This window comes from Poecilia formosa, unplaced genomic scaffold (assembly GCF_000485575.1).
Source record: "Poecilia formosa unplaced genomic scaffold, Poecilia_formosa-5.1.2 Scaffold48, whole genome shotgun sequence".
In the NCBI taxonomy this organism is placed as follows: domain Eukaryota; kingdom Metazoa; phylum Chordata; class Actinopteri; order Cyprinodontiformes; family Poeciliidae; genus Poecilia; species Poecilia formosa.
This window is the reverse complement of record NW_006799987.1, coordinates 1731763-1757829: the sequence shown is the minus strand read 5'-3', so window position 1 is coordinate 1757829 and position 26067 is coordinate 1731763. Positions and strand designations below refer to the sequence as shown.

The 26067-nt window shown below is 38.5% G+C and overlaps 1 protein-coding gene across 3 annotated transcripts in view; it reads right to left on the bottom strand.

Moving 5' to 3' along the window:
* nova2 (NOVA alternative splicing regulator 2) overlaps positions 1 to 25740 on the bottom strand; it is an 80868-nt gene extending 55128 nt beyond the window's left edge. Inside the window, exons 1-3 of one of the 3 annotated variants that reach the window (XM_007552426.2) lie at positions 24129 to 25740; positions 20238 to 20306; positions 4103 to 4246 (exon numbers count right to left, since the gene is read on the bottom strand). In XM_007552426.2, coding sequence (XP_007552488.1) covers positions 4103 to 4246; positions 20238 to 20306; positions 24129 to 24285 — 370 coding nt within the window. In that variant the 5' untranslated portion in view covers positions 24286 to 25740. Of the gene's footprint in view, positions 1 to 4102; positions 4247 to 9043; positions 9366 to 20237; positions 20307 to 24128 lie in introns of those variants that run through there. The other 2 variants (XM_007552427.2, XM_007552428.2) reach the window with 2 other exon arrangements.
* Between the last annotated feature and the right edge of the window lie 327 nt (positions 25741 to 26067).

The following is a 26067-nucleotide window of genomic DNA, read 5'->3' as shown; positions in this document are numbered from 1 at the left end:
ATTATTTTTCAGTAATTTCATTCACTTATAATTATTTGTTTTAAGTAAATAATTGCTAAATATTGATGAGAAAGTACCATCTCCACAGAAATGCTTTGTAATTTAACACCTTGAAATTGGGTCTCTGTCTCTTTAAGAAACTCCTGCACTTTCTGAAGCTCCGCCTTCAGGAAGTCATCCCAACATGGCTTCTCCTATAATGAGCTCAGCAGATGCTGCTAATTGCTGCTGGCTAGTCTGAAGGATTTCTCAAAACATGCATGAAACAATTAGGGCAACACGACAGCCATGTTTCTGATGAGAGAATAACATTATAACATGACGTAAAGCTCAAATAGTTACATATAGCTCTAGTTAGAGGAAGTTAGCAAAAACGCTAAACAAAATTAGCAAATAAAGAGTGAATAAAAAGACTGAATTAACTTCCTGGAGGGATTTAGCAGCAAGACTTTTTTTTTTAAGAAATAAATGTACATTTAGCAGGAGGCGGAGGGTTCTGATTGGCTGACGTATCGACGGCGGTTTGGATGCAGCTCAGGTCGGAGCGACTGCGACGTCCTTCTGGTTTCCACTTCGCTCCAGAGAGCAGCAGCCAGACAGATAGAGGCTATATTTAGAGGCGACACTGCCTTGTACTGTACGGTGCGTAATAAATCTGTTGTGCCATAATAGTGGTCTGTGTGTGTGTGTGTGTGTGTGTGTGTGTGTTTTAAGGATGAATGGTGGCCTGTCTCATCACCGATGCTGCGGCTCTCAGCTAATTGGTCGTCTCCTTAAGTGCTGCTGCTGCACTATTCTCCAGATGGGATGGAGGGAGAGAAGGAGGAAGAGGAGGAAGAGGAGGATGATTGATGGCAGAGGATAGAAAGAAGCCGCATCGAAAGGATGAATAAAAAACCAGGAAGGAAGGATGAGGGGTGGAATGAACGGGTGAAGGAATGTGAGCTGAACAGAATATTCTCCTTGTAATGCAAATGAAACACATGAAAACCAACATATGTAATATATTCTATATTCTGCAGTTTTTTAATGTCTGTTAAAAAATGTACTTTGATTTGCCCTCATTTCTGACACCAATTCAGCTTCCTGTACAGAAGAGGAGAACATTGACCTCCTTTTCTGATTTCTTGCTACATCCTGACATTTCAGTTCGTAAACAATAAATTAAGGATTTTATAGATTTATTTGGTTTGAGGCTACAAATATCTGATTATCTGAGTTTTGCAGAAGCGCTCCTGTTTACTTGTTTCTGTGCTAAAACTGAGTGAATTGCTTTAGTAAAATGTCTGTTTTGCCTGAGGACCAACTTGCTGATTGTGATTTTTTAAAAACCTTTCATAGTTTTGAGGCTTAAAGGAAAAATGAGCTGCAGGTTGTCAGATTACAGAAATAATTGTAAATTCAAAATAAAATGTACACATGAAAGAAAAAAGCACCAATTAAAACAGATAATTGTGCTAATCATAAACAGTTCTGCTAACGATAAAGCACTTTTACAGTTAGTGTCCGCTAGATACCAGAAGCTAATGCTAAATGCTAACTTCAAATTAACGTACACTATAATTTACATGTTCTATAATATCCTTAGGTTAATATCCTGTTGTTGTTTTTTCCTGTTTGTTTTGAAATAAAGTTATTTGATCCTGAACATGGATGTTTAACTAAATCCTGTCAAACTTTATTCAGCTGAAAGTTTATAAAACAGTCAAATAAATCAGAATTTATCTGGAAACATTCATTTATAGGAAGCTAAGCTAAACAAGTTAGCAAAAGGAAAAATTTGGGAAATTCTGCTGTGGAAACTCAAGTTTCTTCACCCAGTCAAGTTTATACTTAATACTTTTGTTTCTAAAAACTTGTTTTTAATTTCATCAACATTTTTCCAACTTTGAGTGAAACGAAGTAACTTCTGAACTGCTGAAGGTGTGAGAGCGACGATGAGGAGGAGCTTCAGGCCAACACACTGCAGTAACGCCGCTCTTCATCAGACGGCCTCTGCTACTCCCAACACACACACACACACACGCACACACACACACACACACACACACTCCCAGACGGACTCCTGCAGCAGGTGGGCCTTTTGATTTGTTACCCAGGAAGAACGGAGTCTCATTTGCATACAGATGCCCCCTTCAGCGCAGAGGAAGGGTTTAACGACACACACACACACACACACACACACACACACACACACACACACACACACACACACACACACACACACACACACAGCTCCTTCTGTCCCAGACAACACTCTCTTTCTTTTTCATTCCTCCACTCGTCTCCCTTCCTCCCGTCTTTCTCACCCAAACAGATCACGAGCCACGTCTGTGTGCATACAAATATTTTCGCAGATTTACATCCGATGTTTAAGTGTGAAGACATTCTTTGGATTTATGCAAGTTTTTCCCTTTCCCTCTCTCTTCCCTTTGCCCAAGCTGAAGTAGTTGCATCCATGTGTGTGTGTGTGTGTGTGTGTGTGGGTGTGTGGGGGTGCGTGTGTATGTGTGTATGTGTGTGTGTGTGGGGGTGCGTGTGTATGTGTGTGTGTGTGTGTCTTAGAGGCTCTTGAACCCTGCATCTGCTCTGGCTGGCAGAGCTTCCAGGAGCCTCATGCGCTGATGTCAAACAACAGCCGCTTGTTTGCAGACCTCCGATGCACAAATTCAAACGCTCTTAAACACACAAATAGAAAAAATAAAAATAAAAGAGGAGCCGGGTTTAAAGCGCAATAAATTCTAGGAGACAGCAGGATAAAGTGGAAGCACTGGTGCAGCTGGGCTGAGCGCGAGGTGATGTGCAATACACACACACACACACACACACACACACACACACAAAATGCTCTTTTTTCTCCACGATGCGTCAAGCTAAATTCTTGTTTCAGCCAAAACTGCACAATAAAACAAAGCAGAAACCGAGACTAAATCACAAACTCTAAAGTCTCTAAACGCCGAAGGGTTTCGGCCAATAGCTGCAGCTCAACCCGACCCAAAAAACACATTAAAGTTTGGAAAAAAACATAAACTCAAGATCTGAAACTGCAGAAACATTACAACCGCTCCGAGTTCAGCTAAAGGTGATTCCACCCAAAACAGAAGCTCCAGCCTCTATAAGGGAGAAAACACAGCAGCTTTTCACTGGACAAACATTTTTACAACCAGCGTAACATAAATGATTTTTATATTTTAAAGGAATTTCAATAACAAGTTCACATATGTAATAAAACTCAGAAATCTGCATCGCTAAAAGCTTTTTTTCCCCACTTGTTTTCCAACAACTCTGCTTTTGGCTGCAGATTGTGAAATAATTCGTTGCAGCTGCCTGCAGGCATCCCTCCGCTCCACAGGCGAATTATGAGTTTCTAGTTTTAAATATGTCGACGTTTGTTACCTAAATGATCTATGAATAACCCAACACTTACACACCGATCTCTGCTGCTGCGTCTCATGCAGCACGTGGACTTGGTTTTGCAGCATTCTTACGATGTTTCGTGGTTAAAAGAAACTTTGAGCTCAGCAGAAGATTTAAAATGTTCAAACATTTAGCATCGCTCATGCAGCTGCAGGTCATGTCAGGCCAGCTTTAGGAGTTTAGACAAACAGAACGTCTGATCCTGTAATCCTGATCTCTCTCTGCTGGGGTGTGTGTGTGTGTGTGTGTGTGTGTGTGTGTGTGTGTGTGTGTGTGTTAATGTCCCAGAAGATTTAATAACTCTCAAACTACAAATCAGTTGAGTGGTGCCGACAGGAGAAATTCTCAAAATGGTTTGAAATTTGTCTGATTTGTGGTTCTGCGGAGCATCTGAGTGTGTAGTAGTCAACATGTTCAGATGTTCATCCACCCATCCACCCATCCATCCACCCATCCACCCATCCATCCACCCATCCATCCATCCATCCATCCATCCACCCACCCACCCATCCACCCATCCACATCCACCCATCCACATCCATCCATCCATCCACATCCACCCATCCACATCCATCCATCCACATCCACCCATCCACATCCATCCACATCCATCCATCCACATCCATCCATCCTCCCACCCATCCACATCCTCCCATCCCTCCATCCCAGGGTTTGTGAGCCTTACCAGGGTAGAAGTCTTTGGATTTTGACAGTTTGATGGTGGCTCCAGTCTCTTTCTGCAGCTGAACGATGGTCTGGCCTCCTTTCCCGATGATTGAACCAGCAGCATAGCTGGGAATCAAAACCTTCAGGAAGTACTCGCCTTCCTCTGCGGCAGGAAACAGGAAACAGGAAGTCAGAAAGTGCAGTAAATGTCGACTTTGCTACAAGTAAAGCTGAAAACAACAACAACAAACCCAGTAACAACATGCTTTTACAACCTTTGTCCTCATGCATGCCTTCTGATTTCAAACAGTTTTCGGCCGACCTCGTCGTTCCAACGCTCCATAAATCTACCCAGTCACTTCCAATGACGACTGTTATCATGACAGCTCATTATTCCCATAATCAGATGATTCTTCGCCGGCGTTATCTCCCCTCTCTCTCTCCTCACACCCGTTTGAGCAAACCTCTAAACGCTCCCTCCGGATTGGTCTGATCTAATTTCAGTGTGGGATTTCAGGAATCTGGTCCTCGTCATCATCAGACACGCTGCACCGCGGTTTTGCTATTAGTGCTAATCAGATAGGAACGACGCTCCCGCCTACCTGTCACAACACACATGGTAAATCATTCTTTATAAAGACTGAACTATTTTACGGATGGATATTTCAATTACTGAGAGCTGCATTCACCCTGGGCGGTTTTTACACTGCAAAAAAAGAAATCTTACCAAGTTGGTCTAGTTTCTAGTGAAAATATTTCAGTAATTTTGACATAAGACAAAACTTTAAAGGAAAATACAGCAACTTGTTTTAATTCAATAATTCCTTAATGTTGGTGAAAAAATACCAGTTTCCCGGGCAGATTGACATATAACATGATATTATTCTCATGTTATAGGCGAAACAATCTGCCAATGTAACTAGAACTTTTTCATCAATATTAAAGATTTTCGACTTTAAACAAGCTCCATTATCTTGCTGAAAAGTTACTTGTAAGCTAGTTTTGTCTTATTTCAACTGTACTAAAATATTTACACTAAAAATAGGCCAAAAATGCTTGGTGTGATTTTATGTTTTTGCAGTGAAAAAATTATATTTGCACTAGAACTAGTCAAAAAATACCTGGTAAATTTTTGTGTTTTTGCAGTGTAGATCTGATTTCAGCAAGATTAATCCTATCAGTCAGGGAAAGTCGAGATTTTAAAGAGTCATTGTTAATTTATTGGAAAAAGCACGTAATAATAAAAATATTCCAAAAACAATTAGAAATGCTGTCTAATTTAAATCATACACAAGATTTGAGCATTTATGTAAATATGTATCATCATTATTTATCACAACTCATGAAACAAAACGGATATGTAGTTTGTTTATGAGTGTAAAAATGAAAGTAGGAATGGTTGAAACAGCATTTGAATTTCAATGTTTCTGCTTTTTATTCATCTGATGCTCTGAATAAAAAGGAACAAAATTTGTCCCCCAAATTTCTGTGAAAACTGAAAAACTAAAAGCAGAATCTGAACAAAACAAAACAAAAATACATAAACAGAAACCTTGATGGATTCAGTCCTATTTCTAAAAAATGACAAAGAAAATAAAACATCAATTCCTCTAAAAAGCAAGACTGACCTTTAGGTTATTACAGCAGAAGTTATCATTGCCTCTTCAAGGTTTCTCCTCATTCTTACTTGGGAAAATATGAGCTTTTCTGTTTAATTTGATCTTTTAACATCTAATTTGTGCTTTGCAGCTCTTCATGCAGTTCCAGTTTGTTTGATGTTTTGTTCAAAGCTACAAACTTAGTTTTAAACTGTTTCTTTGAAATTTAATCTCGTCTTTTACTCAACGGTGCTAAACAAAATGTGATTTAATACAAACATAAAAACTCTGCATCATAAGCAGTAAACTAAATTATAAAGCAAAACAAAATGTTTTCATTAAAAATGGTTTACTAAGACCTTCATAGATTAAACTGTGAACAGAAGTTTCTCACAAACACGTTTTGAAGTCGGAAACTGAAACTGGTTCTGCAGCATCTAATATGTCTAATAATTCAGGACGGGCAACGTCTGGGGACAGATTAAAAATAGGATTACAATAAAGGACGCACGTCATCACCACTGTAAACCTAAAACAAGAAGTTTAATATTTAAGAAATAATAATTCATACAAGTAACAAAAATAACAAAATCAGACAAAGGATTTTTTTCCCCAAATTAGTTTCTTTAAATAAAAAACTTCAGAAACTTTATCAGAAACTGCAGGTTTGTGTCTGAGTCTCGTGGATTTTTGGTTGAAACATGTTTGTTTTTCATTCAGAGGGAAGAAAATCCAGAAATTTTACTCAAGAGCAGAAATACTTCATAATACAATTGTTCAAAGTACAACGTAGTAAAAATACTCTTAAAAGTGCATTTTTTCAAAAAAAGTTACTCATAAATGTAACTAGTTACTACCCAACTCTGCTGTCAGAAACTGCTAAACAGTGTCGAGGTTAAAAAGTTAACGTTTACTGAGTTTTAAAAGTGTTAATCAATGCAACGCAAGCAGGAAGAGTCGTATTTCTTATCTGATTGGAAAAATCTGCCAGGTTTAACTTTAATGGTGATGATTCAAAAGGAAGAAGATTTCTGGTTTCTTTTTGAGCCAGACTCTTAAACTCGGTCCCTTTAAATAGAAAATAACAGCAGGGAGAAGTCCAGTTGGTAGCTGTGCAGATTAGTGAGGGATGACCGTGGAGTGGCTGGGTGGGCTTCGGTCTCATCTCTGAGCCGAGCCAAAGCAGACACCCACAGGAAACCCGACACTCCCTGCCCTTCCTCGGCTTGCCTAGTGATGAAATACAAACTGCAGGGAGACCAAGAGGAAAGAACAACGAGCCTGGCCTCAGTTTACCCTGTGGGAATCCCTTCCTCCATCTTTTTTTAAAAGATGAACCCAGGCCAACTCCTGTCAGAGAGTTTGCTTCTGATTTTCAGACCAAACTTTGCGTCCTCTTCCTCCCCTTCAGCTCACTTTTCTCTTCTTCATCCAGAGAGACACATTGGAAAAACGTGATTTAACTGTTTAAATGATCTTTAATCTTGAATAATTGTTCTTCAGGATTTTTGAAAAGTTATAGTTAGACAATTAGCACCAACATCGGTATCGGCCGATATTAGTCATTTTTTAACACATTGGTATCGGCACGATAAATAAAACTGGGCCGATATGAACAGCCTGATATTTATGTTTATCTGTTTGTGGAGGGGCATTTTTTCCCAAAGGTGACGAAACGATAGTGAAATACATACAATATCGGTAAATATTGGTTATCGGCCAAAACCAACATTATCAGATATCGATCCCTACTTTAAATCAGATATTATTTTTACAATTTCAATGACATAAAGGAAAGAAATCGAAATCCTCTCCCTGGAAGTGTTTCTTTTAGCACATTCACAAATTAGGGTCGTGCTATTTACAGATCATAAATGATATTTTGACTGATTTTATGGATTTTTGTGGAATATTTGCACATTTTTAACGTGTCTCATCCTCATCACACTGAGAGCTTTATTTCTGTAGCAGCAGGCCCACTTCACCACCAACTGATGCAACGGTGATGTAATGTTTTTGTGCCAAAAGCATTTCATGGATGCTCAAAGCAACACTTTGAAGCTTAAAGAAGTGTCACGTTGTTTTGTCTGGTTAATTATTTTCCTCCCTTCCTGCTCTTGTTTTTGCTCCCTTTGCTACGGTTTCCTCCACCCAGTCCCATCTCCTCTCTGCAGTGACCCACTTTGGGTAAGGAGCCTCGGACTGACCTGCTTTAGATACAGAGCCGGCTAATTATAACAGGCTCGTATTAATACGACAGGGGAATTGGTAAATACGAAGCGGTCATATCTGTGCAGAAAGCACGTGTGCGACAGCGAGAGGATAAAGAAACACTCTGTGAAACACCTCCTCCGCAAACAGATCGTTTCCGACATCATAAACAGGCCTGCTACACCTCGGCATCCTGACTCATCATATATATAAGAAGATGTAACACATGAGTCATGTTCATCACTTCAGTTGCATGGTAACACAGTTACATGTCACCATGAAATATGCAGTTATGATCATGAAAAGTCACTAAGGAAGAGGATTTGTTGAATGTTTTAAGTTCTGATTGTGCTTAGAAAGCCAAACTATTTATGGGATGCTTCATAAAAATGACGCACATGAAGATTTGTGGTGCTTCTACAACAAACTTCCAAAAGAAACTGAAAACAGCTGAAGCACTGAGTTCCTTTAAATAGAGACTAAAAACCCGTCTGACCCATAATAAATGAAACATTGACCAACATGGGCAATGATTTTGTTGATGGCATCAAAATGTAACATTTGTTCAACTGTAAGACGTTTTCTCTAAAAGTTTGTAATTTTGTGTTTTTATCATAGAAAGTACTTTGAACCACCTTCAACTGCTGAAATAAACTTGATTGATTGACAATAACCAGCTGGATTCTATAACTGCAAGACTAAGCTAGCATTAAAAATCAGATTATAACCCAGCTACATTCACACAGCTTATTTAGTAACAAATATCTTGCTCTTAAATAATAGTTTAAAAAATAAATATTTTTTTATTTTTTTGAAATAAAAAAATTATAAATAATAATTATATCTAAACTTTCAGTAGTTAAAAATTATGTAAAGCACTTTGAACTACCTTGTTGCTGAAATGTGCTATACAAATAAACTTGATTGATTCAAAGAGAATAAATGTTACATTTTTAATGGAAGTCACGTCAAAAAGTCCCATACCCAGATGACAAAAAAAATGTTTCAGAAAAAGTAGCCCTTGCCTTTACCTAGCAGCGTTTTATACTGCTAATGCTAGCATTTCCTTATCACCGTTACATTTTAAAACGCTGTTATATTATTAAGTATTTTAAGGCGATGTTATTAAGAGGCACAGTGAAAAGACTCACTTACGGCTTTGGAGTTGCAAATTGCAGGCTTGTAATCTAAAGCAAACATATTAGCATCGATTAGCAATGCTTATGGACGACTTGCATGTTAATGTTTACATCCGGAAATGTCGCGCATGCGCACAACGCTGGAGGAAGAGACGATTCTTTTACTTGCCACCCGTAGCAGCGCTGCCGCGGTAGAGCGATTACTATAACTAAATGAAACCTGGAGATGCAGGTATTATTAATTCGTCGCAATTCGCCACAGCAAAGGGGGAAATAACGCAAAAGAACCGTTGAAAAACGGTAGCGTAGCTCTCTGTTGGCCACGCTACGCGCAGACTCGTTGCCATAGCAACTGACGACAACGCCACTATGCGTTTCAGCATTCATCATCAAACACTCAAACATTTCCCACACAAATAACAGAACATTCAGTCCGTTACAGTTTTATGTTTTTAGGATTAATGCTTATTTTACGATCATTAATATGTGATTTGTGGTAGATTAGCTACCTAAGCTAACTCAGCGGTGGCTGATTAGCTAATTTAACACCTGCTCTACCCATGTGGCGTTTATGTCGCCTTTTTTTATTATTATTTTAACTGAACCGAAACACACCGAATTCAACAGCACATCTACATGTTACGGTAGTCAGAGTAAATTAAGAATGACGGTTTACTTCCCTCTCCCTGGCTATTTTTTTTTTTCTTAATTAAAACATTTTCTAACCTTGTTATCTAGTTGCCATAGAGTTGCGAAACACTGCGTCCCCTTTTCTTTTCTCTTGAGGTGTACATTTAACAATTAGCGCGTTATGCTGACAGTTTAACAGCTAAACCATGTTGGTCACCATCATCCCGGGAGAGCTGGAGCGCGTGACGTCACGCTCCGATGGGCTACTCAGGAAGTTAGCTTTCTGTAGAGTAGCTCTGCAAATAGAGGAAAAGCACATTACGTAGCTAAAATATTGCCTTTTCTGACTATTATTAAATGGAAAAAGTGACTTTGTACAATGCCCTAGATAAAGTCATGATTTAAACAAGTAACTAATTTAAACAAGGTAACACTGTTAGCATAAATATGATGGACTGTGATGAAAAGTACCTGTAGTTAAAATAGTAACTACTAAAGTTTCATTTTTGTGCCAATGGAGAAGCCTCAAGTTAAGATGAAACAGTATTTACGTTTTCTAAGTAAACTACTTCAAGTGTTTGTCTTTGCCTATTAAAAACTCAGTTTTGCTACTGTGATTGCAGTTATTTATTGTCCTGTTATTCAGCATTTGGCATCAATTTAACAACTTGTTTTTTTAATGTATTAGTCGCCTAATGACTCACGTACAAAGTAAACAATAAACTGTTAAAGAAAATGAGAATGAATGTGCTACACTTAAAGAAGAAGTTCGCAGTGAGAGCTACCAGGAGCTGAAAGAAACAAATCATAGCTTCCACTGTTGTTTTGTGTGTCTTGATATGAACCAATTATTGCAGCTGGTTTTGGTTTTCGGCTTTTTGTTTGTTAGACATTCGCTCCAAGCTGAACAAGCACCAGAGAATAAATCAAACTTTCAGACCCACAAGTTGCTTACAGATGCCACAGAGCTGAAAACAGTGACTTTGTCAAAACGACCATTAGGTCATGGCAAGCTTTAATTTAAAACACCTTAAGACGCAGCACACTGTGCACAACACAGCTAACCGGGGCGCCTGCCTGGAAACACATGTCGATGTCACAGTATCGTTTCATCCCTGTCCTACTTTGCTTCGACTTTGTGACTAGATTTTCCAAACTGCCAGATTTCCTGTGGTCAAATCGAACCTCAGATACATGCACTGTGACACGGTTATAAAAATAAACTTATTACTCATTTGCTCTGGAAACTACACCATTAAAGCACCGGTGTGCAACAGAGCAGAGTGTGTGTTTGTGTAGATCAGTGGGTTCCCCAACCGCCGCCAGGGTTGCCAGATCTGACAGACAGTGTCCTAAAAAACCACCCGGAACATTTAATCTAATGAAATTCATGGTGAAAGCATCAATTATAGTCATATATACAGACAAGCCAAAGCAGTTTTGGTTGTCCTTTATTACATTCTGACCAGAACTAGGTCCCGCTGGGACTTTAACAAAGTGAGACTTGAGTTTTTTGTCCTTTTAAATCATGAAGTTCCCCTGGGATTTCGGTTTTACAGCACCACCACATGTGACACTTGATTAACCAATGACTAGTCACTGATGTCACATTTGAGAGATTCTAGAGATTTCTAAACAAATTAACTAATAAGTAAGGTTGTCAAGCCATTAAAAAAATTAATCAAATTAATCTGATTAATGCCGTGTCTAATTTTGTAAGCTTAAAATATAAATATGAACACAGTTGTGCAACTCCCTCCTTCTGTCACAGTCCAACCAATTAAATTGTAGATGTTTTGTAGCAGAAAGCAGGTCATGTCGTCTCCCAGTACTCAACACACACTACACATGCACACCAGTAGTAGCAAACTTGTTCGGATAGATTTCATTTTTGTAGTAGGTAGAACATTTAGACAGTTTTGTGCTTTGAAAGAATTTTGCTCTAAGCTTTTCTAAAAACCCTCCAAATGTTGTGAAACGCAGCCCAATTTTCAACAACCCGCCCAAAGCTGGTTTTTTCCAGCCCAACCTGGCAACACTGCCGGCTGCTGCAAGGAGGGTCTTTGTTTTCACTGAGCGTCTCTCACAGACGCAGGAAGTCCCCACACTTCCTTTAACGAGAAGACACAAAAAGAAAAGAAGAAATGGCCACCGGCGGGTTATGAATGGAAGGAGCTTCCAGCCTGGTCTCAGAGCGAGTCTGCAGAGACGGCGCTCCACCTTACTGTGTGTTCAGACAAAACCAGAGGAGATGCAGAAACCGTGAAAAAAAAAGAAACGCATTCAAAATGAGGTTCTGGAGCTGCAGCGTTTGTTTACAATAAATAATAAATCCTTCTCCACCACGACATAACTGGATGTGTAAACAGTCCAATCTGTTGCTAAGGCCCTCAGCAGACCCGGCAGGCCCAGAATAGGCTCGCCAACGTCGGGGGGGATTGAACGCTCAAATCCTGGGATCTGGTGTCCTCAGGCCTGCAGAGGCCACGCAACACCAGGCTCTCCACTTCATCCTCGTTCACGCAAACCAGCATGAGACATTTAAAAATGAAGATAATTTCCTTTTCAAAAATATTTCACCACAAACACAAAACCTTACCAAGTAATTTAGATTAAGTTTCTAGTACAAATACCAGAATCAGAACTATTGGTTTTTGTTGTTGAACATGAAGAAAGCACAACAAAATGTAAAAAACAGCAACTCTCAAAGGTAAGTCAAATAACTGAATCAAATAATAATAAATCAGTATATCTCAATAAATTTAAAAATATAGTAGAGACACAGAACTGGAAAAATATCTGGAAATACGAACAAACTTAATTACAAGTAACTTTTCAACAAGATATTAAAGCTTCTGGTAAGTAAATAATTCCTTAATATAGATGAAAAAGTAGTGATAGTTCCTCTGGCAGATTATTTCACTTATAACAAGACATTTTCCCTATGAGTGAAATAATCTGCCAGTGGAACTAGAACTGGGTTGCTAGGTAACAGTCTGGGCGTGGCTCAGGTTGCTAGGTAACGGCACAGCGGAATATTCCACCAGCGGAAATTTTATCGATATTAAGACATTTCTGACTTACAACAAGCCTCTCTATCTTGTTGTAAAGTTACTTATAAGTTAGTTTTGTCTTATTTTGAATGTGCTAAGACATTTACACAAGAAACTAGACTAAAATAGTTGGTAAGATTTTGTGTTTTTGCAGTATTAATTCTTTTCATACCAGCTAACTAAACAAGCACACTTCAGAACAAGCTTCTCAGATTTATTTTCCACAATTTGACAAAATATAAATAGGAGGACAGAACGATACGGATGAAAAACATCAATATTTAAGTATTTCCTATCAGTCGATAGTTATTAGTTTTTTGTTTTAAATATCTGAAATACTTCCAGACCTTTCTTGTTTTGTCCACAGTTTTCACTTCATGCCAGTCTTTTTTCATTTTTAAGCAGTTGAACTTGTTTTATTTCAAGTGTACTAAGATATTTGTACTAGAAATTCAACCAAAATTACTTGGTAAGATTTTGTTTTTGCAGTGCATATCATTTTATGCCTTTGCTAAAGCCATATTTTTTTATTTAGAATCATTTTTTTATCAGATATAAGGAAATACTAACATGCTTGGGTTATTAAAAATGAATAAAACCCACAAAATAACAAGGATTTGTTAGAATACTAATCTTACTTTAATCTGTTTATCTTCAATGAACATATCCCAGATCGGGCCGGCATGTTGACAGATGGTGCTTTGGTTGTTTTGTATAGAATTGGCAAATAAATTTGTATAAAAATGACATAAAAAATTTCTGAAATAAAAATTCTCCTTCAACAAGAAGATTTAGTCGAGACCAAAGCGCTGGAGTTAAGACTTTTATCATCCAGTTTTTGGTAGAAAGAGAGAAAAACAATAAGTCACGGAAATTATTGAGCTCATTTTATTTTATCATGCGATTAATTTACTTATTGTTTATGATGACATATGTGGTGTTGATACAGCTCTTTCTATTAAACTGTTTGACATATTAGTAAATTAACACATGCAGCTCCTGAGCGAAGAGTTGGACCATTATTTTTCACAAACATTTGATTTCCAGGCGTCCAACTTGGACGTCTGAAGAGGATTTTATGAAAACATACAAATAAAAACAGCAAAAAAAAGAGCTAAATATGAGCAGAGGTGGGTAGAGCAGCGAAAAACTGAACTCAAGTAAGAGTAGCAATACTTCAACATACTTTTACACAAGTAAAAGTAAAAAGTAGCAGGAAATTACTAAAGTAAGAGTAAAAAGTATTTCGTAAAAGAAAGTCTACTGAAGTACTGAGATCAAATTATCAATCATTTAATACTTAAAAATTACACCATCAGATGGAGCAAAATATAAAGTTAAGTGGAAATTTTGGTATTTTAAGGACCAAAATGACAATAAAATATAAAAGCAACAAAAAATAACAAAATCAGGCAAAATAATCTTTTCCAAATCAATAAAAAACTTCAGGAACTTTAACATAAGCTGCAGGTGTGAGTCTTTTTATGGTGGATTTCTGGTTAAAACATGTTTGTTTTTCATTCAGTTGGTAGAAAATCCAGAAATTTTACTCAAGTAAGAGTCAAAATACTTCATAATAAAATTACTCAAGTAAAAATACTCCTAAAAGTAAATTTACTCAAGTAAATGCAATTGTCTAAATATAACCAGTTACTGCCCAACTCTGAATTTAGGTAGACAAACATAAATAATAGCTGTCACAGTTTGATAAATGTAAAAAATAAGCCGTGTTTTTGGGGGTGAAAGGAAAAAACGTTGATCCGGTTTGATGAAAGGAGGTTCTGGAATGGCGGCTCGGAGCTCTGGGGAAAATATTCATCTCCCTTAAGCAGGGAGAGTTAAGGGGGTGTGCAGGCTTTGTCTAACACACCCCTGGTCTTTTGTTGGAAGGTAGCACACACACACACACACACACACACACGCACACGCGCACACACACACACACACACACACACACACACACACACACGAGCGAGTGCAAAGCTCTCCAGCCGTGAGGCTCTGACCAGCTGTCTGCGCTCTAAAGACGGCCTTCGTCACTCAGAAACAAACACAGCGAGCAGGAAATGTTTCTGCTTCTCACATTCACCGTCGCTGATTCAGTTATTCTACTTTTTTATGTTTTAAAAGACTACATTTATTTGGCCTTTCTTATTGTCATTTTTAGAAAGAACAAGAAGTCTGAAGTCAAATTTTAACTGAGTATTTTTTCTTTGACTTGCTCCGTACTGAACTGGATTTAACTCCGTCTGCCATAATTCTTTGAATTCATGAGATGGAACAACATTTAATTTCCCATTGGGATCAATAAAGCATTTTTAAATTTGAAACCCAACAGTTACAATAAAATCTTGCTGCATAATTTCAGTTTGAAACAAAGGCGTAGGACGAGCCAATCGGGGGAAAACATGGCGGCTAACAACAATAGCTTAACGCGGTCACTTTGTTTCTGTGTGAGTGTGAGAATCGGTATTGTTGGGAGCGTTTCGGAGGCGGGGGGTCCTTCCAGTCGCCCTCTCTCTTTCATCACAGCCTCATCCATATTCATGGCCGCCCTCTTCGCTCTCCTCGCCTGTTAGCCGCCGTTAGCTCTGACCGACCGCCTGCTCAGCCAATGGCGTCCCTCCCTTCATGAGAACATCGCCAACCTCTCTGTTCACCCCTCCCTGTTCAATCCCTTATTCGTTTGTTTTTCCAATTTGACGCATTGGCTTAAAAAACAGAGCTAGACGGTGAGGAGGAAACGGAGGAGAGGGAGAAGATGTTGCTGCCGATGGTGGCTTTAGCATCGATCGGCCCAGGAAACGGTTGCCGAGCGAGCGTCGTCGACAGCGACGGACAAAAGGATGGAAGAAGGGCGTGATTAGCGTGGACGAAGAGGAGAGGGTGAAGAAAACAGGCGTGTCGCAGAGGAAAAGCAGCGTTCGTTCACAGAAACGCCTCGAAACGACCCAAACTGTACAATTAATTCAATATATCCCATAACTAGACATGTAATTACCATGTAATTACCACATATTCACAGGTAATACCACCAGCCTGTCATTACCAATTTAGCCAGACAATAAATTGTCCCAGAACTTATTGCAATAAACGATAATATTGTCATTTTGAGACCATTTCTGAGTGATAAACTTAAAAATTTTAATGAATATTTAACACTGGAACTGGAAGACATTTTAAATATCCAAATTAAAAAACAACAACAGAAACAATAAATAAAATGAATTATGAAGTCTCTGTAAATAGCAAATGGCCAGTTGAGACCAAAACACCAGACTGAAAACTTTTATCATCCAGTTTTTGGTAGAAAAAGAGAAAAAAAATAAAGAAAATAATTGAGTTAATTTAAATCTTAATTTACAAGTTAAGATCATCATAATAATGTTCACAAGGATTAGGATTAGTTTTATTAATTTTTTTAGGAAGTTTTTTTTTTTGGACTAATTGTTACCAAGCATTTTATTTCTTACTTACTGCCACATTAATTTAATTTAACTGTAAAACCTGGTTTCTTGTCAAAATGTGACAAAGTACCATGTTTCTTTCTACGAATCTGTATACACTGCAAAAAAACAAAATCTTACCAAGTGCAAATATCTTAGTACACTTGAAATAAGACAAAATTAACTTACAATTAACGTTTTAGCAAGAAGTAAAGGCTTATTTTAAGCAACTCCTGAATATTTATGAAAAAGTTATACTTTCATTGGTAGAGTAGTACACTCTGCCGTTACCTAGCAACCCCGGCCAAGCCCAGCCTGTAACCTAGCAACCAAGTTCTGGTTCCACTGGCAGATTATTTCACTTATAACAAGGGAAAGTGTCTTGTTATAAGAAGTACTTTACTTTTTCATTGATATGTAGGGATTATTTACTCAGAACAAACTCCCATGTTTTGCTAAAAAGTTACTTGTAAGTTAATTTTATCTCTTTTCAGCTGAACTAAGATATTTGGACCAGAGACCAAAATACTTTATAAGATTTTGTTTTTGCAGTGTATGTGTTGCATTGTATTGCCTTAATCATGTTGATTATTACATATTTATTTAATGTCAGATCAATGTGAAAATGGCTGCCAAAAAAACCCCCCAAAGTCCAGAGCGAGAGGAGAACATCAGGAAAAAATAAAATAAAATTAAGATCAATATCTCCAAAGACCTGAAGTCATATAGCCAGGACTCAACACGATCGAGTGTGAGTGTGTGTGTGTGTGTGTGTGTGTGTGTGTGTGTGTGTGTGTGCTGTTAATCCATCATTTCCACACCTCCCTTCATCTCTCTCATTAAACCTGGGCTCTGCTTTTTGCAGGTAGTTGGACATAAAACACAGCGACAGACACACACATGCAGAAACCTTCAGTCTGTCACTCGGCAAGGGCGTTTCAAGGTCGCCACCTCTTTCTTCCCAACAACAGCCAGCCCATCCATTTACTAAATGAAGCACTATATCCTAGAGGACGGAAAGCAGATGTACAGACGGAAAAGGAAAATAATAAAAGTAAGCGCAGAGCTGGGAATATGTACAAAAAACTGATCCCTAATCAGTTTAACAACCTGAAAAATTCAGGCATTAAACTTGGTTTCAGTCACATAAAATGTTCAATTCCTGAAATTAAAATTTAAAAAAAGAAAGCATTTTGGGTTATATAAGAGTTTTTAAAGGCTTATGCAAGCTGTGTTTTCTACCTAAAACCTACATTTGTTTTAAAGCTCCAGACTGCCGGCGGGAACCGTAAGGTTCTGCAGCTAAAAGGCTAATGCTAATGCTTTCTGCTAGCTTTTCAGTGTCTTCTGGGTGAGACTGTGCCCTAAGCATGATGGGAAATAGGTCAGAACTGAGGTTATTCCAGTTAACTAAAGCTAACAAAGTAACAAAAAGTGATATTGAGAAAACATTTTTGTTAACTGTAATTAATGGGTGAAACGATGACTAACTAGAACACTGTGCGTTTATAAAACTAACTAAAACATATTTAAAGTAAAGATATAATGTCCTGTGTTTTCATGCTTATGAATCTATTATTTAGCCTTTTGAACTGATGTGAAATAGATTTTTTTACGTCAGCTGCCGGCAAATTAGAAATTTGCCAACAGTGGCTATGCTACTAGCTGCTATGCTACACTAGTCCACAAGATGGCAGCCGCAAAAGTTGGGAGAAAATACCAGAGTCGGTTCAACAATAACGGAATACAAGTTTTAAAGAATAATATCTTCTGATTGGTATTTACTGGAACTGGTGCAGAAAATCATAAACTCATCAAATTATCAAGTCTGTTTCATTCATTAATATTTAATTTTTACTTTTAATTACTTGTCTACTTCCTGACCAGAGTTATAATAGTTTTGGGTTTTTCTTTATGGTTCATTTTTACTCATTATGATTTTTTGTTGGTTTAATTCTGTTAGTTTTGTTACTTTTTATGGTTTATTAGTTATACTAGTAGTTTTTGTTCATTTTCATGTGCAGAATTAAAAAAGGTTTAACATATTTTGTTTATGTTTAGTGAAATAATCTGCCAGTAGAACTAGAAATTGGTTGCTAGGTGACAGGCTGGGCTTGGCCGTGGTTGCTAGGTAACGGCGCAGCGGAACATTCTACCAGTGGAACTAGAACATTTTCACCAATATTAAGGAATTACTTACTTGAAACAAACTCCTTTTGATTGCTAAAAAGATTCTTATGAGTTAAATTTGTCTTATTTCGCTATTTGCAGTAGAAAATACTCTGTTAGTTTTGTGTTTTTACAGTGAAGTTGTAGCTCCTTCAGTTCCAACAAGTGAAACTGGATCAAATATTAACAGTGAGCTGATTAAACGTCTGATCGCTCCATGATGAATTCCTTTAATAGCGTGGGGGACGGGTGCCGGGCGCCTGCTGCGTCCTGCTGCCGGGGCGGGGGGAACACGGAGCAGCGGCGGATTAGCCGGCTGACAGTGGGGTGGGGGATGTGGAGCGAACTCACTGATCTTTTCCGTCTATAACATCCGCCTCAGCTTTTTCTGTTTTGGTGAGCAACTGGGATTTATGAGCAACTGGGGGTTGAAGGGACGGGCGCTGCGGCGGGCCCGTGTCGTTTCTGCTCTCTGACAGCTGACCCGCCTTTTTTAAATCTATTTTTTTATAGGTATGCAAATTTTCGATCAACCACCCTGACACATGTATCCTTTTGTTCTCATCAGCCTTTGTTTTTTTAAAAAAAGCATTGAATGAGATAAACAGAAATATTCCATCCCTGCAGAATATTCTGGGGTTTTCTTGCTCGAATATAAATTAATCTTTTAGAGAAATCTTTACTTTGTTGTTTATTTTTACCTTTTTGCAACTAAAAAGTTTGAAAACTTTAATCAAGTTGCATCGATTTATCTCCCAACAATCAGAATCAACCAATTTTCCCATGATTGTCTCTGATGAGAAGCTATGTTTCCATCCGCCATATAAACTGTGTAATTTGACATTTTGAAAATGAACTCGCCAAATTTTTTTGATAAAAAGTTTTGGTGCTGAAATGAGTTTTTTTTTTCTTTTTCAGTCGTATTTAAATTGGTTTATTTCACTAAACAGCAACAGAAACGCATTTTTCCCGTCACACGAGTCACATGATCAACAGCCGGATGTTACTACAGGCAGAAACGACGAAGAAGACGACAACAGGAAGTCGTTTAACAAATCGTGTGAAGAAACGTATTCGCGTGGGATTTCTAATTCCTTATTTAAAGGAAACACCACAATTGCAAAATTGTGTTCTTTCTACAGTAACGGAATATCGACAAAGTTTTGCACACAGTTGAATGGAAACGCAGCAACTGACATACAAGTACAATATTGGAAAACAAATTAAAAATGTTAATATTAAATATATCATAAGTATGAATTCCTAACAGTTTGTGATCCATAAATACATCAGGCACTTTAATGCTTTTTTTTTGAGTTTAAGGAAAATCAGATGAAGGGAAGAGAAATAATAATCCTCTTTTCCACCGTTTAGAAAACCTGCAGCACATTTCCTTCTTAAAATAATTATACAGAGACCCAGGAATCGGTTTTTGCCGGTCTCAGTCTGATCGGTGCCGTTTCAGTTCTGCAAAGTAAAAACAGAAAACGCGACTTTTGTATTCGTCCCGACCGCAAAGTGAACCGAAGATGAACGTTTCAACAACACATCAGCAGATGATATGGCCAGCATGAGGTCAAAGGTCATCAGCAGTCATCTGTGCAGTTATGTTGAACATCATGAAATAAAAACAAACACTGGATCTGCGTAAAAGAAAAGCATGGCAATGGATGTTATGGAACTGAAAACATACAATATAAACAATATCACCACGCATTACTCTGAGCAATGAAAAGAATGAAGCTCCTGTTTAAATGTCTGTTAAAAGATCCTAATCGTTTAAATTCTGTTTGAAATTTGCCTTCAGGAAAAACAGAAACATTAGCCGTGTTGCAGGGTTAGCAGTAGAGACTATTAAAAACAACAAAAGAAAAGAAGAAGGTAGATCAAAATCAAAGTCTGTCTTACCATGAGTCTCAGTTTCTTGTTGAGGGTAAACAATGCCTTCAGATTCAAATAGGGGCTGCAGGAAGGCCACTACAGAGAGAGGAAGCACAGGGGTGGGGAGTGTGTGGCGTCAACTAATCATTCAGAGAAACAACCAGAATCATCTAACTGTAGATCTGCAGCCTGAGACAGAAACAGCAGCGCTGGGTCACCAATCCCCTCGGAAACAGAAGCTGACTTTGTGTCGCATGAAGCCCAGATCGGGCCGATCGCAGCCAAATGAGACACAAAACATTTTACAACACAGGAAAAAACACAAAATACTACCAAGCATTTTGTCTTACACTTGAAATAAGACAAAAATGACTCAAAAGTTTATTTTAAGTCAATAATTATTGCGTATAGATTAAAAAAAAAAAAGCTTAAGAAGTTTTTCCTTTTTGAAAGGATAAAATCTGCCAGTTGAACCAGAATTTAAGAATTATTGACATAAGCTTATCCATTTTAGTCATTTTGACTTAATTCAAGTGTACTACGATATTTATAGAATAAGCAAGCTAGTTTTCAGTTGATAAACTTTGAATAATAGTTCCAATTGCAGATTTTTTCACCTAAAACAGGAAAAATGTCTTATTGTTTTTATCTATGAGCAACAATTATTGGCTTAACAAGCTCATATGTTTGCCAAAAAAGTTAATTTTTTGTTAGATTTGTCTTAATTGGAGTGAATTCACATGTTTCCCTTTGAAACTGGATCAAAAATACTTGGTAAAATTGTGTTTTTGTCGATTTAAGCTCCGCCTCCTGCTAGCCTTAAACATGTGGCTGAGGCTTAGGCGTCCGCTCTGCCTGAGTAAAAGTCATCATCCAATGTCCTACTACACTTGAAATAAGAAAAAAATGACTTAAAAATAACTTCTAACAAGTTAAATAAGCTTGTTTTAAGTCAACAATAAACAATAATTAAGTTATTTTTGTTTTATTTCAAGCATTTCACTAGAAACTGGACCAAAAATACTTGGTAAAATTGTGTTTTTGCCGGCTTTTAGCTCCGCCTCCTGCTTGTTGCTAGTCTTAAGCATGTGGTTATCTGGCTGTGGTGCAGGCGTCCTCTCTGCCTGAGTAAAAGTCATCATCATCATCATCATCCCAAGCTTTTCATTTGTCTAAATGCACACGCCGGCGGAGTGTTGCGCAGGCAGCGGGAGCGTCCCCAGGGTCCCGGCTGTGGGTTTTTACATGCAGCCTGCTGCTCTGAGTGCTGCATCGATCTGCAGTTAAACACCGCCGGCTAACCTGACGCTCAACCCTCCTCAGGTGGAACGATGCTAACCAAGATGGCAGACGGTGGGGGGGTTGTAGGGCGGTTACTGTTCCTCCCCACAGTTTCAAAGTCCTTTAAATTTGGCAAAAACATCAGATTTAGCCTTTTAAAAATGTTTACATCATCTTTTTGTATTTGAGTTACACTATAAAAAAGAGAACAGCAACAAATTACGCTACGTTAGCTAGCTCACTTTGAAAAATGCTACATAATTTATTGTGTGCTATAATAATCAATTTGTTGTGATATTTTAGCAGCAGTAACAATAATTAGCTTGTTTGCTGTATTTATGAGATCATTTCATTCATGTTTTTTTCTATAATAATCATGAAACATGCACTACACTGCAACAAAATCTTACCAAGTATTTCTGATCTAGTTTCTAGTACAGATATTTCATTAGCTTACAAGTAACTTTTTATCAAGATAGAAAGCTTGTTTTAAATAAATAATTCCTTTATATTGATGAAAAAGTTCTTGATCCATTGGGAAATTATTTTACTTATAACAGTGGATTAAGTACTTTTTCATCAATATAAAGGAATTATTTACTTAAATCAAACCTCTATCTTTTGCTGAAAAGTAACTTTTAAGTTAGTTTGTCTTATTTGAAGTGTACTTAGATATTTGCAGTAGAAACTAGACCAAACTTGCTTGGTAGGATTTTGTGTTTTTGCAGTGTATTTTTACTCGAGGTGTCTGAATTTCATGCCTTGCTTCTTGAATTAACGTAAAGTTGCTCCTTTTAGACGTTGCAGGAACATTTCTTTTTAATGTCTTGCACAGATTCAATAAATCTCCCAGAATCCTCAGGCGGTTTTATATCGACTGTAATCTGAAGTGCTTTCCTCTGAAATCTGCGCAAAATACATAAAGTCTGAATTAGCTTAGCAGGTACTGTGCGTACCTTCCACAGTTTAAATTTATGCTAGCATAGTAAAGGGATGGCTCATGTTTTTATGTTCTTTTGTTGGACCTGGAGGTCTGTCAGCAGTTAATATCTCACCTCCAGCAGATTTTATAATATTATATAATCCAGATCTGTTGGTGGTTAGAGGCTAAAGCTAAGCTAACAGCTAATCTGAGGAATGAAGATCAAAGCAAACTTTCATCCTCCTGAAACTTTTTTAACCTTTAAAGAGAAATATTTACAAAGATTATTTATAAAACTATAAATTGGAGGAGGTGCAACACCAATTCTCTTCCCAGGAGAAACAAGGATTTAAAGAAACGGAAGATGTAAAGAAAATTCCAGTCAGAAAAGGACAAATGTAATAAAACAACCTCCTATGAACATCTCCCATGAAAACAATCACGAGTTTCTACCCAATATGAACATCATGACAGCCTAAATGCTTATAAAACGATTCCAACAGTGGAGTTAATTTGAAACAAGAGAAATACGATTTGGTCAAAGCATTAGCTTTAGCCCCAAAGATCAACTTATCTGGATTTCTATTAAATAAAGTCATCAAGATGGCTCTCTTCTGCAGGTAAGATGTTGTTTACCAAAAGAAGAAACTGATCAAAACCAAGAACCTCCCGTATTTTTTATTCTCATTCTTTTGACGCATTTGTAAAAAATCTGACTAAAGTGAAGCATAAGTTGCTATTCCTTCATTCTTTGTTGCGTTTAAGATTACAAATCCTACCTGAGAACCTGCAGGGCATTTTAAACGAGTTTGGAAGGAAAAGAATCTGCGCATTTTTTAAAGTATGACTGTCCCTTTAACTGCCCTTCATCTTGGCAGAATATTTAAAGGAACACTTGCACCTGTGCGCTGAATGGAGGAGTCTATTCAGAGAGCATTGATGGAGCGGGTAGGTGGGGGTGCATGGCCACTTTATGCTACTGATGGTGATGGGGATGCTTGGCGCATGACAGCATGTAAACAAAAACCAAATGTGGTGATCATCTAGCTTGGAGGATAATGAAGAAACATCATCTGAATGTTAAAAACGGCAGCCGAAAAATAAAAAATAACCAAAACCACAAGCAGTCTGAGCGGCAGCGGAGCCCGGACTGTCGCAGTCTGAGCCGGGCTCCGCTTGTTTTTCACAGGCCTGCAGCTCCCGTCAAGCCGCTTGTGTAACCGCGCAAACGGCGCGGCGATGGAGGCTGATGCGGGAGATTAGCACAAGGTCATCCGCGACGGGATGAGACCCTGACCGGGCTGCCTGCCCGCCTGCCGGCTTTCACTTGTTTACATCCTTCACCTCGCATCCAGCATGGCGGCCGGATTTCTCCAGACGCGATAATTTATGTAATTTGACAAAAAAGGTAAATAAAAATAGAGGCTGAATCGTGCGCAGGAAGGAAGGAAGGAGTGGAAAGACGAAGGCTTCCCTCCAAATCCCTGCGCGCTTCATTGTTTCCTTCCCATCACAAGCGGCGACCCGTGATTATTTTACTGCTGATGGGAAATGATCGCCGCTCACGAGGGCGCGGGGAAAAACAGCCCCTTTTAATTTATAGCGGTTTTTTTCCCCTCCTCCCGCTAAGTTTTTATCCATTTCTTAGAATCAACCTGCGTTTCGGTTCAGCCGCGGCTCTCCCGTCCAGCCAGCATCCCCATCTCTGCTCTTACCTCCCGTGTTTGTGCGCTTGGTGCTGCTGGCCTCCGTCGGGGTCTCCAGGGGTCTTTTACGCGAATCCGGGGGGTCGGACTCCATGTGCGGCTGCTGACTGTGATGGTGGGGACTTGAGAAAATGCCGTTTTGCTGCACAGCTCCGCCGGCCATCATTTTCGAGCTCGCTCTTGGATGCTTAAGCTGCGTCTGCGCTTAAATCCCCCGTCCGTGTGTGTGTGTGTGTGTGTGTGTGTGTGTGTGTGTGTGTGTGTGTGTGTGTGTGTGTGTGTGTGTGTGTGTGTTTTTGTTTTTTTTCCTTCTTCCTCCCTTTCTCCGCTGGTCTTTACGCAGCGCAGCCGTGCAGATGAGTCCTGGGAGAAAGCGAGGTCGCTTTAAGAATGGGGGAAATACGCCTTTTTCTTACGGACGGAGCAGGTTGAGAGATGCTGCGCAGCGACGGAAAGATGGAAACAAAAATCCACCGGATCCGCTTCCTGCGGGAAAATTATAACTATAACAATAAAATAATAATAATAAAAATACTCTTTCTTCCAAGAACCTTCAGATACGCGAGCTAGGATATGTGTATCATTCCGCTCATGTCCGGCAGAACAGGATGGTGGCGCTCCTCCGCGAACAATGAAGAAAACAAGGAAAACAAAGAAATAAACAAAACAAACAAAAAAGAAAAAACAATCGGGGTTGTTGTAATAATGTGTAAAAAAAAAAAAAAAAGGAGGAAAATCCGAGCGTAATCTCAGTGCGGTTGTCCGGTCCTGGCTCCAGGAGGCGCGGATGAAGACACCCCGGGGTGTCGGAGGGCGGCGCGGGTCCGGAGCTGCAGGAAGACGCGGAGAAAGAGGCGTGCGGTTCGGCTGACTCGGTGAAGATGCTGCAGTCTCGCGTTCAGAGCATCCCTCCTCTGACTGGCTGCTGGAGGAGGCGCAGGGCAGCGGCTGACGACACTGGGCCCGGTGATGCGTTCACGGCGCCTCGGAAATTCCGAAGCGTCGCCCTCCCACCCCTCTAAAAACTGCCACTTTTTGATAAGAAACACGCGATCAAAACATCAGGTGTATTTAGGTAAAGATTGGCTTTTTAAATCATTAATTAGAAAACCATGAAAAGGTTTATTTACTTCAGAAATGTAAGTTGAAATCGATTCACTAAATTACACCTTGATTAACTTAGTTTAGAAGAAAATCACCTGCTGACTTATGAGGCAAGGCAGAAAAAGGTAATTACCGTTGACTATTGTTTCCAAATGGAAGAGGAAAGTTTAGTGGAAGGAAAAAGTGTAGTAGAAAAAATAACTGCAGCTTTTATAGGATTATGAAACAAACCTATAAAAGTTTTTTTATTACTTTCTTTCTATAAAAGAAAGCTGCTATACTTATAACACTGTAAAAACTTTCTTAAGAACAATAAAAACGATATTAAAATATTTTCTTATGTCCTTATGAGTCACACTTTCATGGGAAAACCTGCTGACTTGTCACTGATAAGATGGAAAGTTACAAAATGTCATTAAACAGTATAGTTGTTTGAAAACTATTGTTTCCAAATAGCACAGGAAAGTTGAGTGGAAGGAAAAAGTGTTATGAAAAAAAGATGACTGCCACTTTTAGAGGATCATGAAACAATCCTATATCAGATTGCTTCTTTTCCTTACATAAAACAGTTTTATACTTATGAAAGTATAAAAACTTTCAAAAGACCAATAAAAATAATATTAAAATATTTTCTTATTAGTTATAAAACCATGGAGAAACCTGCAAACATGTCAGTGAAATGTTGGCAAGTCAGAAAAGGTCATTAAACAACTATGTGGATTGTTTCCAAATGGAAAAGGAAAGTTGAGTGGAAGGAAAAAGTGTGGTACAAAACAAAAACCAGGATAACTGCAGATCTTATGAAAAAATCCTACAAACGATTTATTTTCTTTTTTCCATAAAA